Source organism: Athene noctua, chromosome 10 (genome assembly GCF_965140245.1).
Source record: "Athene noctua chromosome 10, bAthNoc1.hap1.1, whole genome shotgun sequence".
Lineage (NCBI taxonomy): Eukaryota > Metazoa > Chordata > Aves > Strigiformes > Strigidae > Athene > Athene noctua.
The window spans coordinates 12,345,995-12,361,810 of NC_134046.1; the positions used below are offsets into that span (position 1 = coordinate 12,345,995).

General features: G+C 42.4%; 1 protein-coding gene across 1 annotated transcript in view; it reads left to right on the forward strand.

Moving 5' to 3' along the window:
• Nucleotides 1-15,816, forward strand: part of ITPR1 (inositol 1,4,5-trisphosphate receptor type 1) — a 170,770-nt gene that overhangs the window by 143,798 nt on the left and 11,156 nt on the right. The window contains exons 54-60 of the mRNA XM_074914301.1: nt 213-388; nt 1,682-1,846; nt 3,496-3,691; nt 5,059-5,160; nt 6,811-6,950; nt 8,245-8,410; nt 9,183-9,343. Coding sequence (XP_074770402.1) covers nt 213-388; nt 1,682-1,846; nt 3,496-3,691; nt 5,059-5,160; nt 6,811-6,950; nt 8,245-8,410; nt 9,183-9,343 — 1,106 coding nt within the window. The remainder of the gene's footprint in view (nt 1-212; nt 389-1,681; nt 1,847-3,495; nt 3,692-5,058; nt 5,161-6,810; nt 6,951-8,244; nt 8,411-9,182; nt 9,344-15,816) is intronic.

Genomic DNA, 15,816 nt, shown 5'->3' on the forward strand with positions numbered 1-15,816 from the left:
TACATAATGCTTTAGTAACAAGTTTGTAATTAAAATCTGCTGAAGGCATTGGGCTCATGTTCTGCTTACTGTTTTGAAATCAGTAATGTCGAACATGAGGCTTTATGATGCTTCACCAAAGATAAGATAAAATGGAATTTATTTTGTTATTTTGGTTTTGTTTGGCTATACAAAGTACTAAAATGGGTCTTGTTTTTTCCTTTCCACCCTAGGTACCCTGGAGCCCCACTTGTCAGGCTTGCTATGGACAGCTATGCTGATATCTTTGGCCATCGTTATAGCTCTTCCCAAACCCCATGGCATCCGAGCCTTAATCGCTTCTACAATATTACGACTAATATTTTCAGTTGGTTTACAACCTACTTTATTTCTTCTGGGTGCATTCAATGTAAGAATCGAGTGGGATATTTTGAAGTTCTCTTGCATCTTATGTAAGGGTTTCTTACCTGCTCGTGAAGGTGTCAGGCAAAAATAGCCTGGGACATTGTGGTGGAACTGGCAGGAGGAGTAATTCCCTCTTTGGACTGTTTCTAGCAGAAGTGCTTTGCTGTTCTTCATTTAATCCTGGTTCCCCAGGCTGGAGAACTCTAAGGTTTCACTCAGTTTTGCCACAGTCTAGAAACAGCTCCCACCCCAGCCAGAAATGTAAAGAAGTCTCTGTGGCCCTAAAGAGCTCGATTATTCACTCAAACCCGTCTCCTGTTCAGTGACTAAGCTGCAGTATTTACAGAGTTGTGTAAGATTCACTAAACAATGCATTTCCCAAACGTCTGTCTGCACTCTACCTGCCAGCCAAAAGCTGACACTAAGCAGTTTTGCTACAGTGATGTGTGGACTGAGCATGTAAGCTGAGCCACTGGAGAACTTCATTAATGCTCAAACCCGGATACTTGTGGTCTCTTGTGGCGAGTGAGCCGAAAGGGTTTCTCTCTGAGTGAGTCAGTAGGAGCCATGCAAAGATGCGCCTTCTCAAAGCCCTTACCTGTGGTACAAAGTGCCCAGCTTTCAAGTGCGTCATCTAATAGCACTCCTTGTCTTCAGAATGTGTCACTGAGCACCGTGCAGTCAGAGGTGCAGGGCGGGGGGGGGGATGCTTACAGGTAATTGCAGCATTTAACAGGTTCCAGGTAAGTTGAAGGTAGCTTTCCTTTGGCATTGATGGCTGGTTCTACACAGGAGGATTACTGGGCACGTGATCCAAGAGTGAATTGTTGAGGGAATCTGGAGCACTTGTTTATTAGCGAGTAATAGGGGATGTTTCAGAAGTATAAGGGTTGCTGTAGGCTAGAGAGTTATTTGACTGCAGAAAGTGATGTGTAGAACAGGCTTTGGTGGTTCTGGTTTGGTTTTTTTTTTAGGAAGGTTTACCTCTCGCACCAGGGAGTGTTTACTTTCTTGATGCCCTTTGACAACAAGCTGGAGGCAAGAGTCAGTACTCACATTATATTAGACACGTGCAGTTTTATTTTTGGCTCACTGTCTCAGCTGTGCAGAAAACGCAACAGAAAGCAGGTTTTGACAGATGTATAAAACACTGTCGTGTAAAATGCTGTCATGTAACAGACAATTCAGCATGGTGGTTGATACCATTATGGAGCTGAGTTACCTCCAGCTTTGAAAAATTGCCTTTTTTTCCTGAAAGTCACATGTTGTAACTAATTTATGGTTAATCTTTCCTTAGGTTTGTAATAAAATAATTTTTCTGATGAGTTTTGTGGGTAACTGTGGAACCTTCACTAGAGGATACAAGGCGATGATCATGGATGTAGAGTTTCTTTATCACCTGCTGTACCTTCTGATTTGTGCTCTGGGACTCTTCGTACATGAATTCTTTTATAGTTTGTTGGTAGGTATTTGCCCTCAGAATGTTTTTCTGTCTACGTGTTTGTAAAGTCCCATCTGGGGCACATCTAGATGTGTCATACACCGCTTGCTTTCTATTTTGCTACTGGGAGACTTGTACAGGCACTCCTAAGAACTGTACACTGGAGATTTTGCTTGGGAGAAGTTGCAGTGGGAGGTTATGGGACTCGTGCCACATCTCTTCTTCCTGATTTGTACGGACAAGAGGAGACTTTGTTGTTGCTCTCAATTATATTACGTGAGGCACGTTTAAGGTTAAATTTAGTTAAAATTGCTTGCTACAGTAAATGTGTATGCAGTTGCAATGAAGGTATTTAGCTTTTCCCTGTGTATGTTACTCCCTGACTTCTAAGGCATAGGTTTTCTAGGTTAGATATATTGCCTGTGACCCTGCTCTGACATCCAAGATAATAAAACAATTTAAAATGTCATGACTCTAATACACCTGGTGAAGGTTTAAGCCTTCTTAAGGTCATGTAAAAATCTTACATGAGGAAAAATAAAATAATGGGAAAATCTAGCCATGGAATTGTTAGCTGCACAGTAGGCACTGCTGGAGTTACTGTGCTGTGAGGGAGAGGCTCACAATCTTTACGACAGTTTACTCTGTTACTGTCAATAACTGTAACGCAGCGTCCATGCTTTGTCAGCAGTTGGTTAACTATGGAGTGTCTCCTTAGCTGTAGCTAGACTCCAGACCTCACACGACTGACACGGATGCCTGGCATATGGGGGGGGGGGGGGGGGGGGGGGGGGTGTTTCTGTTTGGTGTGGAATTCATCTTGCACAGCACAATACTTCTAAGAATAAGCACTGAAGGAGTATATCTAGTGTTGGTGGAGAAAATGTGTCACTTTTAAAGTAAACCTTAAATCTCATTCAGAACACTATTTTTGTCCCTTTGTTGGATGCTCGCTACATCCTCTGGTGACTGAATTGGTTATTTTCTATATTCATGTAGGTCCAATTTCACAAACATGCATTCTCACACTGTCAACCAGCATAGCCAGTAACCTGCTTGGGCTGTGTTGGTGCATTGTCACAGACCCAAAGGATTGAAAAATGCAGGAAACGTTTGTAAAGAAATTGAAGCAAATAATTTGGGGAAAAAATATTGCTCCATTAGTTCCACACTCTAAGACTTAAAGGAAGCAGCTAATTGCACTTTGAAATGAGCTGGTTTGAGATTGTGATGGGGCAGATAGTACTATAAAAAAGGGACAACAGCTTTATGTTTAAAGCAGGCACTGTATATTTTACAAGAACACCTGCCCTCATGCCAGGCAGGGACTTCTTCCCAGACTGCTGCCCAGGACTGGTCTGTGAAGTGCAGATGAAGAGGAGGCTACAGCTGCCTCCATTCCTCATGTTTCAAAGTGGATGACCCAAGACTGGTACAGTGAGGGTGAGGGACCCCATCTCCCTCATCTCCTGCTATATTTTTCTTTACTAATACGGTAAATTTCAGAAAACTATAAAAAGGCCAAACCAAAACTGCTTGAAATGCTCTTTAAAACATCAGATTGGTATTGTTAACATGCTGCCCCGTGTTATGCCAACATGTAGCATGCCACCAGTGGTACTGGTAGGACATGTGAGAAACAGCCTTTGCTCTTGTCTACTGTCCCTCAGCTCTTTGACTTGGTGTACCGAGAAGAGACCTTGCTGAACGTCATCAAGAGCGTCACTCGCAATGGGCGTTCCATCATCCTGACTGCCGTTCTCGCTCTCATCTTGGTCTACCTGTTCTCCATAGTGGGGTACCTCTTCTTCAAAGATGACTTTATCCTGGAAGTCGACAAGCTCCCTAATGAAACGTTATTGCCAGGTTGGTACCAACAACTCGTTTTGATGGTTTGTGTTGAAGAAAGTAACAGGCTTTTGTTGCCCAGGGCATGCTGAGTGTCTTCCACCTTTCGCAAGACATATCGATTACCTCACCAGTTTGACAATTTCTTCCTTACAAAGGACACTGTTTAAATAGAAAATAAAATGTAAAAAAGAATCTAACTGATGGGGACAAATGGATACCCCAGCATTTTTACAAAACACTGCAATCTGCTGGAGCACCAAGAGGTATGGGGAGGAGGAACCCCTGGAGACAGCACTTGGACTCTTCTGCACATGGCTGAGATTTTTCCCCGCACTGTTTGCTTAAAACCGTTGAGATTATCTAATTCAGCTACACCTTCTCCCTCTCCCAGTTTAATTACAACCAGACTTAAGGTAGGCCATCATGGAGAAGGCTCTGCACTGGGAGAATTCAGTTCTGTCTCTGTTTGCCGGATCCTGAATGCTTATATTGGCTTTTAATGGTGGGGTTTGGTTTCAACGTAACAAAAATTAATATTTTATCTGAAATAACAGACTGAATATAAATGAAGGGCATCAAAGAGCGTCAAAGAGATGCTTCTGTGAAGCAGAGGTTTATCTCTCTAATTCTGTTTGGTCGTAATTTTATACACTGTATTAACCTCCCTCAAAAACTTGCTACAATTTAAATTCTGTAGCAGTCTTCTCCGTGCTGACCTTAGATTGCTTATTGTAAGTAAAAAATACCTTTTTTTTTTTCCCCCCACCCTGCATCATCAAGCTATTAACTTGGTAGGAAGCACAGAAATGAAATGTTAGAGGAGAGGTTTGGGGTTTGTCTTGTTCTGTCTTTGGTTTCTTCTGTGACACTTCAACTATTCAGACAAATATTATTTGACATTGCCACTGTTTTTTTTTTTTTATTTTACTGCCAACCCTGTGAGAGACCCGAACCTCACTGACCCTATCATTTCACATTTCCATGCAGCTGGAGAAATGCCAAAAACATTTTACTATGTGGCAGTAGGTTTGTTTTGATACTCACAAGGCATTGAAAGGCAAGTTTTCAAGGCACCTCCAAAACTCACCGTGCGCTATAATATAGTAATTTCAGAACAATTTCAATTACTCAACGTCGGAGGCGATGCAAAATAAATTCACAACTTTGGTCTTTAATACATAGAAATAAGAATTTTATGTTTGGATTTTAAATCATTGAATGTGTAAATCAGAAAGTGCTGTACTTTTCTAAACCCTAGGATAATATACGTTCTAAATCTGCCTTGTAATTGCACACGGAATATGATGGGGTACATTAATATCTGAGGAGTAATCTCACAAAACGTTAAACTATCCATGTGATTCATCACCTTCTGTTTTTAGATCGCACAGAACCGGGCGAGACCATGACCGGAGAGTTTCTCTATTCAGATGTATGCAAAGCAGGTAGCAGTGAAAACTGTTCTTCAATCATTCCTTCAGATCGTAAGTATCTGCTGTTGAATTCATACCTCACACCCTGAGTTTTTCTAGTCAAGTATCTTAAATTTTAAAAATACCCTTTTAAAAATTTCTGTTCAATAAATTGGGGAACAAAGCTATCGTGAGAGTATCTAACTTGAAAAAGGATTAATTTAGGCCAGTTTTATTACATGAAGTTATTAAATAGAAAAACTTATAAACTGTACTTGGATAAACCACTGCCATATTCTTTAATTTTCTACCTTATCAATTTGAGAAGGAAGTGATGCAGTTTACTTCTTTGCAAAGTTTATTATTTTAAAATATTAGGCTATTAAATGTGTTTTCAGAGGATAATACCCTGTGAAATACCGAGCAAAACTTTGTTTATTGTCAGCTATTATTCTATCTAGCTAAGGAAACTTTTTAATATCATGGCAGGAAGTACTCAATGGATTAACTCAACGGGGTAGGTTTGGGGGGTTTTGAGATTGAAAAAGTGCATGCAAGATATTACTTGCAGCATAATCGCCATCCTCGGATTGGGTATTGATATATTTCAGTTTTATTTTCTAGAAAATGTGATTTACTTCTTGGAGATTTATGATGCTGGCTGTGAAAGCCAGACAGAACATCACTATTTCTCTTAGAAGTGGAGCACTTACATGGTCAGATGTTTCAAAGGTCAATAATGGCCACGAGCCCCTGCTCGCAAGAGGATATAGCTCTGTTTTGTTCAAGTGTCCTCTTTGATCAGCTGAGATTCAACACTGATACAAGAACAGCTGCTTTATTCTGCTCTAGGAGGAGTGTGCTGCTTTGTCTTTATACACTCTGGCTGCAGAAAGGAAAACTCCAGACATGGTTTTATGTCGTAAATAATCAACCTGATACGAGGGTCTTATGTGGCCAGGGATATTAATGACGCCCAAATCTTTGGCCATTTCTCTGCCATCTTGGGTTTTGGCTATTTCTGGATTGCACGGGGATTTGGGCCTTTCTAAGGCTATCTGTGGGAAGGTGGGATCCGCTCATGAGCATTTTTATGATGAAATGAAAGTCATGAGGCTTTTAATGTGTACAGGGAGAGTATATGAGATTAGGTAATTAATTTTAGCAGTTCTGCAACTGAAACAGTGAAGTTGGAGGCTTCCGCCAAATGGAGAGGGGTCAAAAAAAGTGTGTTACTTTTTCAGTAAAATGCTGTTTCCATAAGCAGTGATATTTTAGCCATTTGAAAAATACGAGTCGAAGTTGCCATTTTGAGTGCAGCCCAAAGGCTGTGCAATCTGTTAGGCACCAAGGGAGAGTGTAAGAGGCAACACTTTGTCCTCTGAGCTGTCAAAAAGCTATGATTCTGTATAAACAGGCATCTGGTGATCTGAGCTATGCATGCTAACAGAAATGGAAAGAGAGATTTAACCAAGTCAAAGACAGCAGTTCAAGCACACAAGAAAACTCTGCTGGTGGGGCGGGAAGGGCAGGCTGGAGCCAGAGCAGAGACCCACTCCCACGGTTGGCTCTTCGCAAGAACTGAGGGGGTTTGCAGCACTGGTTGGAAATCTGGCAGTTTTTGCAAAAGGGAGAGAGAGCATAACCAGCAGAGAATGGAGAGAATTATTTAAAACTGATCTTCTTGCCTTTGAAACATGTCTTTGCTTGCTGTGTTAATAGAACTGATTGCTGAAGAAATGGAGGAAGAGAATAAAGAGCATACGTGCGAGACACTGCTGATGTGCATTGTTACTGTACTGAGTCATGGGCTGAGGAGTGGGGGTGGAGTAGGTGATGTGCTCAGGAAACCATCCAAAGAGGTAAATTATCACTGAATGGGGGCGGAAGAGTGATAACCATGTAGGGCTGGGGATCTAGTTCTGCTGGGGAAAATGCATATACACTCCCTTTAAAGAGATGTAGGATACATTGCAACTAAAAGGGACCACAGTTTCTCTCTGTGTCCTGTGGTTAAATCTCTGTAGAATGAGACTAAACAGCAGCCAGTTCAAACAAGCATCTACCCATCCGTTTTCTAGGGCCTTTTTAGCTTGAGGGCTGTCCAAAATGGGGCCCAAAGGAACAGGGATGGGATAGCCAACAGTCTGTACTTTGGGAGTTCAGGATCTGAAGTAGTAAGATGAGTACAAGCTGGTGAGAGAGTAACGTGAGGTAGCAGAATGAAAATGTGGTGAGAGCTGATACCATGCTAGTGGCATGAGTTTCTGTGGGGAGCATCACTAGGTAAGGTGAGTGAAACAGGGAATGGGTGAGGGGACAGGGACCAAGGCAGGTTGGAGGCTGGGACTGTGGGAAGGAAGGAAGGTTGTTGTTTGGAGCCATCATCGGAAAGCCAGGACCAGGCAAAGCAGCAGGAACTTTTCATAATACCTGTTTGAGTCTTAAGCTGTTCTCCCTCATGTCATTCCCCAAAACCACCTTAGGGGCTGATGGAGCAGTCTTGGTCAGAGTGACTGCTTCTCTGTATTGTCTGCAATTTCCAAGTGTGTTCTAATATTTAGCCTTATTTTCAGCTTACAATGGTTTAAAAGTTACATAATTCTTAATAAAAGTTTGGCACCCAACTGGCAGGATGATTCTGAAAATGGGGGTTATTTGTGTATTTAAGCCTGCAATAAATAAGAAATGGGTACTGGGAAGCCCAATCTGATGTCCCCGTACATGGTTGTTAGCATAAATAAAATCAGTACTCCTAAATTCCAGGAGAAGACTTTATGGTCTGGAACTGTATTGATACATAGCTGATTAATACAAGGATAGAGTTTGGATGGGCTTGCAGGGGGGAGGGTGAGAAGAGAACAAATTTCAGTGTGTGTGAAAGAGAAGAGGACAGACTTGGACACATTAAGGAGAAAGAGCAACTCTGCAGAGATCGCGTGCTGGTAGCTGACTAATTTGGCTTTTCTTTCAGTAAGCATTTTAGTTTCACTTAATGTTTTGAGCTGTAGGTTATCATTGGAGAGCATCAGAAATGGAGATTCTAAAGGGAGGGGTTGTGGGGCAGTGTAGTCTGTTGCTGAACTGAGAAAGGCATGGTGAGGGCTAGATGTGCATGTATTTGAGTTGTTAATGATCAAAATATGTGTCTTGCAGGAACCTCTCTTTGCTGCTAGAGTGATATATGATCTGTTATTCTTCTTCATGGTCATCATTATTGTCCTTAACCTGATTTTTGGTGTGATCATTGACACTTTTGCTGATCTAAGGAGTGAAAAACAGAAGAAAGAAGAAATCTTAAAAACAACTTGCTTTATTTGTGGTAAGTGTAGAAACACACTTAAAAATAAGTCAAAGTCAGATAGCTGCAAACTCGCATGAAACAGGAGTCTTGTGTTACTGGCGGATCCTACCTTGCATCCCTCAGCTAGCTGATATTCTTGGGTACCACGTGCATAGGAGCTTGGCAGCAGGAAGAGATGGGGAGTGTATGCTCAATATACCATTTTTCCCTAAAATCCTTAGTTTATGTTTCTCTTCTGCTTCAAAGATTTGTTTCCTACTGGAATGGGAGAGATTTTTTATAAACAGTTGTTTTTTCCAAGGGTGCAGACTGTTGAGTAGCGGCTGTGAAAGTTTTTCCCATCAGTAGAGTGGGAATTAATCTGCCGAGCCTTCAAGGCCAGTGTGGTTTAATGACATGGTCATGCAGAAGTTGCATAACACACAGACTGACAGAAGTAACCTTTGGAAGTCTGCTGCAAAGCAAGTGTTGCTTTTGGTATCGTTTTGCCTAAAAATAGGAGGTGCGTTATGAAATCCAACAAACTGATTGCATACAAGGTAGCTACCTTTTTTTAACTGAAAGTTTTCTGTTATGTATCAGTATGAGCAGTGCTTGTTATACCTTCTGCCCCCTTCTTGCTGCATTGTGACCATTTGTTGGAGACTTTATCCCTGTTACTCAGTGTTCATTTAAGAATGATAGTGACTGTTTAGTGCAGCAGACTGTAGAAACAGGTTTTGTTTTTAGAGCTCATTTTCTTAGTACCAGTTTGTAAATACTAAGGGTTGTATATGTGTCACTCTTGTAGGTTTGGAAAGAGATAAGTTTGATAACAAGACAGTCACATTTGAAGAGCACATTAAAGAAGAGCACAATATGTGGCATTATTTGTGCTTTATTGTGTTAGTGAAAGTAAAAGATTCAACAGAATATACAGGACCAGAAAGTTATGTGGCAGAAATGATCAAGGTGAGTTTGGAGTTTTGCCTTTTTTTCCTAGATAGACCAATCTACTGGCATATTTGGTAAATACAATAATCTGTATTTTATTTATTCTGTCGGCAAAAACTTGGAGTAAGACTTTTTCTACAGTAATAGGCTCAATCCAATGCCTTCCCTTCTAGAAGCATCTTCTAAAAAGAATATACTTAAGATGTTCTTGGCCAGATAACTTGATAAAAGACGTTGCCTGGATGGCAGCACGCTGCAGGGGGATGGTGCAGGCAGGGGCAGTGGTGGGAGCCGACGTGTGCTGCCATGCCGCAGTCACACAGCGATCAGCGCCTGCGTACCTGCACCTTCTCACCTCTGACCCGCTGCCGTGTGTTTGCCAGAGCCAGCCGTGACAGCTGGGTGGGCTCCGGGGCTTTCAATCAGGTCAAGAGGAGCTATTCTGTTTTGAAAACTGATGTTTAAGGGAGAATATTTTCAAGCCAGTGGAAGTGTCTGAAGCACAACAAACAGCTTATAAGCTATCCCAGTATAAATATCTTAAACTGACTTGTAGGATTTGTTGTCATATGATTTTAGCTTAATATTGTAAAAAAATAAAATTAATATCTATTCAATTGTTGGGCCTTTTAATGAGAGAATTAAAAGCTCGTCCCTGCCAAGCTGCAGGTTCAGAGCTCCTGGAATTAGATCCTAAACCCCAGTTATTAATTTGTGTGTCTTCTGGCTGGTTAGCAAAGGCTCTTTCTGATTTACAACATTTTAATTATTTCTTCATTTGCCTTCAGGCAAATAAATAGCAGGATACTTTGATTATTTGTCTCTAGGGTGGGTTTTTTGCTGCAGAGGCACAACCTACCTTTAAGTGGGCAATCTGTCATGGCCCGGTCAGTGTGTAAATCCCACCAAGATTTCTCTGAGGTTAAACATGTTACTTTGGGGTCACTACAATGTATGTTCTAGTTCGGGATCTCTGCCTCTGTAAGGAGGGCTTAAAGAAATCTTGTGAGCAGTCACCTGATACAGGATTAGCACAGCGAGATAACTTAGTACATCACTGCTGCTTTCTGGTCTGACTGATTATATTGCTCCCTTTCTTTACCCCACTGCAACAAGCATTACTTTAGGGGGAAGCACGGTTTGTGTTGAGTTAAAGCTAGTTTTAAAAAAAAGTTTCAGTTAACAAACAATTTATTGACAAATTATTATTTCAGATTAACAGTTCAAATTAGATAAGAACCAAAAACTAGTCATGGGATATGTTTGCAATAAATGCAAAAACTGGACAACTTCTATCAGAATTCCCTTTCATAGAAGTGTCAGGAAGGGCAAATTACTGTGTATTGAATGGGAATATGAATAAATTATGCATAGACCAAGTGTCTCGTACAGATGCAGTTTTATATAACTACACTCTAGGTAGAGGTTTGGAATATGTCTTGTAGTTGGTGGTTTTTTGCATTTCATGAGCCAGTTTTAAATTGCGAACTAACAGCAGGGTCTCACTGCCATGCTGTTGAAAGCGTGGTGTAACCGTACGAGCCATGGAATAGGAAGTAAATTTGATTTGCACATCAGTGGTGTGCCACGACCCAGCACAGGCATGACCGGGGCAGCTGCTGCCCTGACGCTCTAGTTCTCAGCAGCATTTTGCAGTCAACATGTTCCTTAGGACTGATCTGTCAGAGCTTACTCTGAAAATCAAAAGCAATTCTTTCCATCATCCTTTAACATTGAAAACATTCTTTGCTGCCCTAGAAAATCTGCGTGTAAAGCATGGTGAATATATTTCTTTACCAGACCTGTTTAAAATACTTCTGTAAGAGTCAGAAATCCTTTTTTTTTCCTGCCTAAGGTGTACCTAGGAGTAACTTGGGGCATGTTCATCTTTTACTCAAGCCTTCTGTCGTCGTCCCATGAATGTAGAAGCACAGGCAAAAGGAAAGCCTTAAACATGTCAGTGGTTCCAAAGATTGAGAGTCACCCGTGGGAGGTGATGTTTTATTTTGTTCTTCATACAGAGGACGAATGGAAACCTGTGGTTGCTTAATGTCTGCAGCTCCCAGATTCTCCTGGAAAGCCTACTTGTGTCATGGTTAGATTTAAAAGGGATTTTTTCCCCACATTTTCAGACTGAAGGTGGCACTCTAACATCTTTGATAATGACAAAGATGGGGTATGTCTGTTCCATGGGCTGTTATGCGGTACCATTGTTCAACTGCAATTTATACCCATTTTTAGTAGTTAAGGGTAGGAAGCATAATGTGCTCAAAACCATACTGTGATCTCAGAATACACCTCAAATATGCTTCACCTTTGCTCTGACTCCCAACAGAGTATCTTTAGAAAACTCTCGGATTTATGCCTTTTGGCAATAGTGGGGGGGGGGGGGGGGGGGGGGGGGGATCAAAAAATTGACTCTGCCATTTAGTATTTGTGGGTAGTTCCAACACCACAGAACATTAAAAAAAAAAAAAAAAAAAAAAAAAAAAAAAAAAAAACCTCCATAAAACACCAAACCCAAAACCACGGATTTAGGACACTAAAATTACATCCACCATCAGCTTGTGAGTTGCATCCAGTGCTGCTTCTACAGTGCTTGAAAGATATTTTAAGCACTGTGGTATCAAAAGAATCCTGGACAATTTCACTTATGCCAGTTAGTGAATATTCAGAAGCTTTAAGAGTGATCTTGAATTTTGATGTTTTCTTGTCTAAAAATAATGTGTGTAGAAAGGCAATTTTGAGGATATCCACCCTACTGGAGGTGGCAGAGCTGAATCTTGCCCGTAGAAGTCATCTTGTAGCCTGTAGGAATCTGACCCAGCTTAAAAAAGTTGTAGCCTTGAAAATGAATGGCTAATTCTTTAGCGAATTTTTTATTTCTTCATAGATAGCTCATCGAGTTAAAATGCAGTGTGTGGAAAGAAGTCAACAGTTCAACCTGAGAACAGAGTTTAAGGTTTAGAAGTAGTGTGAACACAGTAAGCCTGATCAAAATAACCATTACAAAAGCCAGTGATCTGACAAAACCTGGTATGCTGTACTGATAGCACTGATTTGTACTTCCATAAGGTTTTTCTGATACAGCTATGGGTCTGTTAGTGCTTGTGACCTCAGGTTGGTTTTGCTCAAGCTCCCCTGAGTTTGTGGAGCCCAGTATGTTTGTGTCCCCCCACATGGGAAAGGGCTGCAGTGGTCTTGTAGCTGCGAGACCAGACTGTGGATAGGAGGCCTAGAATTCATCACCAGCTTTTCTCCCTGTAAATACAGATAATAATCACTTTCATCAGTAAGGTGAGTGTGTGCCTGCTGTGATATATGATGTAAAACGGGATATCTTAAGAATCTTTGCTGGGAATCACTAGAGCAGTGCTAGGGGGGAAATTGCTAGGGGTTGCTGGTTCTGTTTGATGTAGAAGCTGAGCTTGGGTACACACCCGAGCTGCTGTCGTGACTCATCTGCTGTCCTGAAGTCCTCACCAGCCCTGGCGAGGTTGATAACCTCGTGGATTTCAGGAGATGGCATGCAGAAGCAGCTCACCTTTGAAATGCATTCTTGAGCCACCTCCTAATATCTGTTTAGTAGCACACACATTACTGTAGGATGTGAGAAAACATCTAGTGCCAGAGATGGCCTTTAATTCCTGGTGTTTATAAAGCCCTCCTGATGACCTAACTTCTGTTCATCCAGCTAAATCACTGCAGATGTGCACTTAAGATAGAGAAGCTTCAAGATGGATCAATGTCTTTTGAAAAGTGTTTATCTGGAAGGTATGCTAATGGTGCTGCAGAGCTGGTAGCCTGGTGCCTCCTGTGTTTCCCAGGAACAAAGGCACAGGGTTCAGCTGCTGTGTGGCTTTGTAGTCACCAGGGAAGATCAGGTGATGTCTGAATAATACCGAGTGTGTAGGAGGTGGGGGGATCCACTTATCGTGTTGGCCAGACATTGACATCCACACCCAAATGACTAATGTGAACTCCGTGCAACTCCCTCCAGATTAGTTCATTTAAATGTCTTATCTACCCATCCTGTCTTGAGAATTTCTTCTTAATTTTTCTGCATTTGCCTGCAGTTGCTGTGGCAGCCTTGCTAGCAGCAGCCCCATCAGTACAGCTGCCACTTGAGTCTTGGCAAAGGTCTGCTATAAACAGCTGTTTGCAGGCATTTAAAATATGTTAAAAAAATCTTACTCTGAAGCTCGAAGCATAGAATATCACATATACTCTTCAGTTTTCTGTGCATTCATGTTGTGCATGCAGCTGCAGTGTGCTGTCACTTGCATGGACAAGTATTTGCATGCACAGCTGCTGCACACCCTAACGTGAGGATTTGCATATACACCTTCACGTCAGCATTTGATCAGTGCGGGGAAGAGCTGCGTGGCTGTGGGTGATTTTATGCACACAGATGTGCATATTAAAAAGTAAAGACTTGTTTGGGAAAGTTTTTAGCACAAAGCTTCCTAACTAGCTCTTGCAGTTTCCACAGATTTTTAATCCAGTGTTGCACCAAGCAGGATACATGTCATTAACATTTATTACAAAAGTGAGGTAGAGAGGTGTATGGGATTGCCCAAGCTCACATGTCCAGATTGAGAGTGCTGAGTCCTGAATCTTTAACTGGATTGTGTTGTCATTTCAAAATGAACCATTTATAAATAGGAGTGATGGTGCAGATATCCTTGATGGAATTTGGAATGGAAATGAAAGCTAAAAGTTTCCTTTTGTGCCCTAATTAACCTCTTCGTACAAAACTGGAGATCTAAATGTACTATTGGGCTTTTCTTTTTGTCTTGAGCTGTGTGCTATTGGAAGGTAATTTTTATTACTGTTTTGAGTGTCCAGTGTAGCCTGTAACTTCTGCCAAGACGCAGCTTCCTCAGCCTAAGCAAAGACAAGGTTTCATCAATTTCAGGCTTTTAAAATTACATTTCTCCCAGAAGTGCAAGTTTGACTTGAAACCTCTCCTCAGGAGTTAAACATCCAGCCATGATTGTTGCTGGGCTCTGAAAGTCAGGAGGAGTGTGTGATTCACAGCCTGCACAAGGCTCACATGATGCTGGCTTTGAAGGGTTACCGTGTCCCCAGGCCCTGCATCGGGTGTAACTTGGTTGCAGATGGCCAAGGCTGGATCAGAACTGCAGCACCTGTAGGAATAACAAGGGGCAGACCAAATGCTTCAAAGCTGAAGCATTTCAAAAGGGGCTTAATGATTCCAGCATTGGTGAAAAACATGTATACAGCTGAAATTATAGTCTGAGAAAGTATTAGAAACTTAGTTACATGCGTGTGTGATTTGTACTTGGAAATCCTGTACTTTGGGGTAACATTAAATAGAAAAGATTTATTGTGTCTTTACCTACCAAACCAACTGCAGATGCAGAAGAGAGCAGCCTGTACAAATAACTTGTTTGTGGTCACTCGGTTATAGATGAAGAAATGGGTTTCAGGGCTCCCGTTCGTCCTGACACAGGGTGCAGGCCGGGAGAGGAGGACTGAGGAGGTCACGATCTGAACTGGAGCTGATGGTGCCTGATTTGGTGGTATCTTCCAAACAAGCTTCATCTTGAGACACCTTGCCAGATTTAGCCAGTATAATTACAGGGTTAATAAAAATTAGCAGAGGCATTAGAAGAGTCAAGAGGTGTGGTTGGCAGAAGGCCCTTGGCTGCTGGAAACACTGTGTCACAGGCCCTGGGTCCAAGCTTTGCATTTAGATAGCGAAGCAACTTGTTCCACCCTTGACATAAGTGTTAAGGCACAAACCAGAAGCTGCACAGGGAGAAATGGTTGGTCAACCTCATCTTCCCCACGCAGCAGCAGTATTAGTATGCTCTTCCCTCCAGTAGTGTGCAAGCTGCTGTGCCCTGCAGCGTGCTTCGGAAAAAAACCCTCCTCTTGCTGGCGTTAACCTTACATGGCCGAGTTCTTGGTTTTCCCTGATAAATCACCTGGGCAGGCATCCGTGCTGGGAATACCGGCTTACATCCCCTCTGCCGAGTGAAAGGTTTCACTCTGGCTGAGCATGTGGCAGAAAAAGGGCCTGGGCAGGTGAAAACAGAAGCAAAGGCTTCAGCCCAGTTCTGTTAATGGTTTGTTTGCATAACGTGTTGGGGTTCGGGTGGATCCCAAAGCAGCTCACAGGGTGGGTGCCGTGTCCTGGCAGCTGGGGCACTGCCAGTGCCTGCCTGGGAGGGACTGGGAAGGTTTCCAACTGGAAACCATCAAGAGTGACATGCCGGGGAAAACAAACCGCTCAGTCTGCAACACCGGCTGGGCCAAAAAAGCCCCGTGGGGCTGTGTGTGCCGAGGAGGTGGCCCAGGGCTGGGGCGAGTTGGCCACCGCCTGAGTCAGCCCGTGACCCCGTGCCACAGGGTGCTCCGTGGGCCGCCTGGGCCGTGCCGGACGCGTTGTGCAAGAGGAGGTGGGTGACAGCAGCCATCGCCACCAGCAGCTGTTTGTTCAGCCTTTGCATGCTTCATCATTC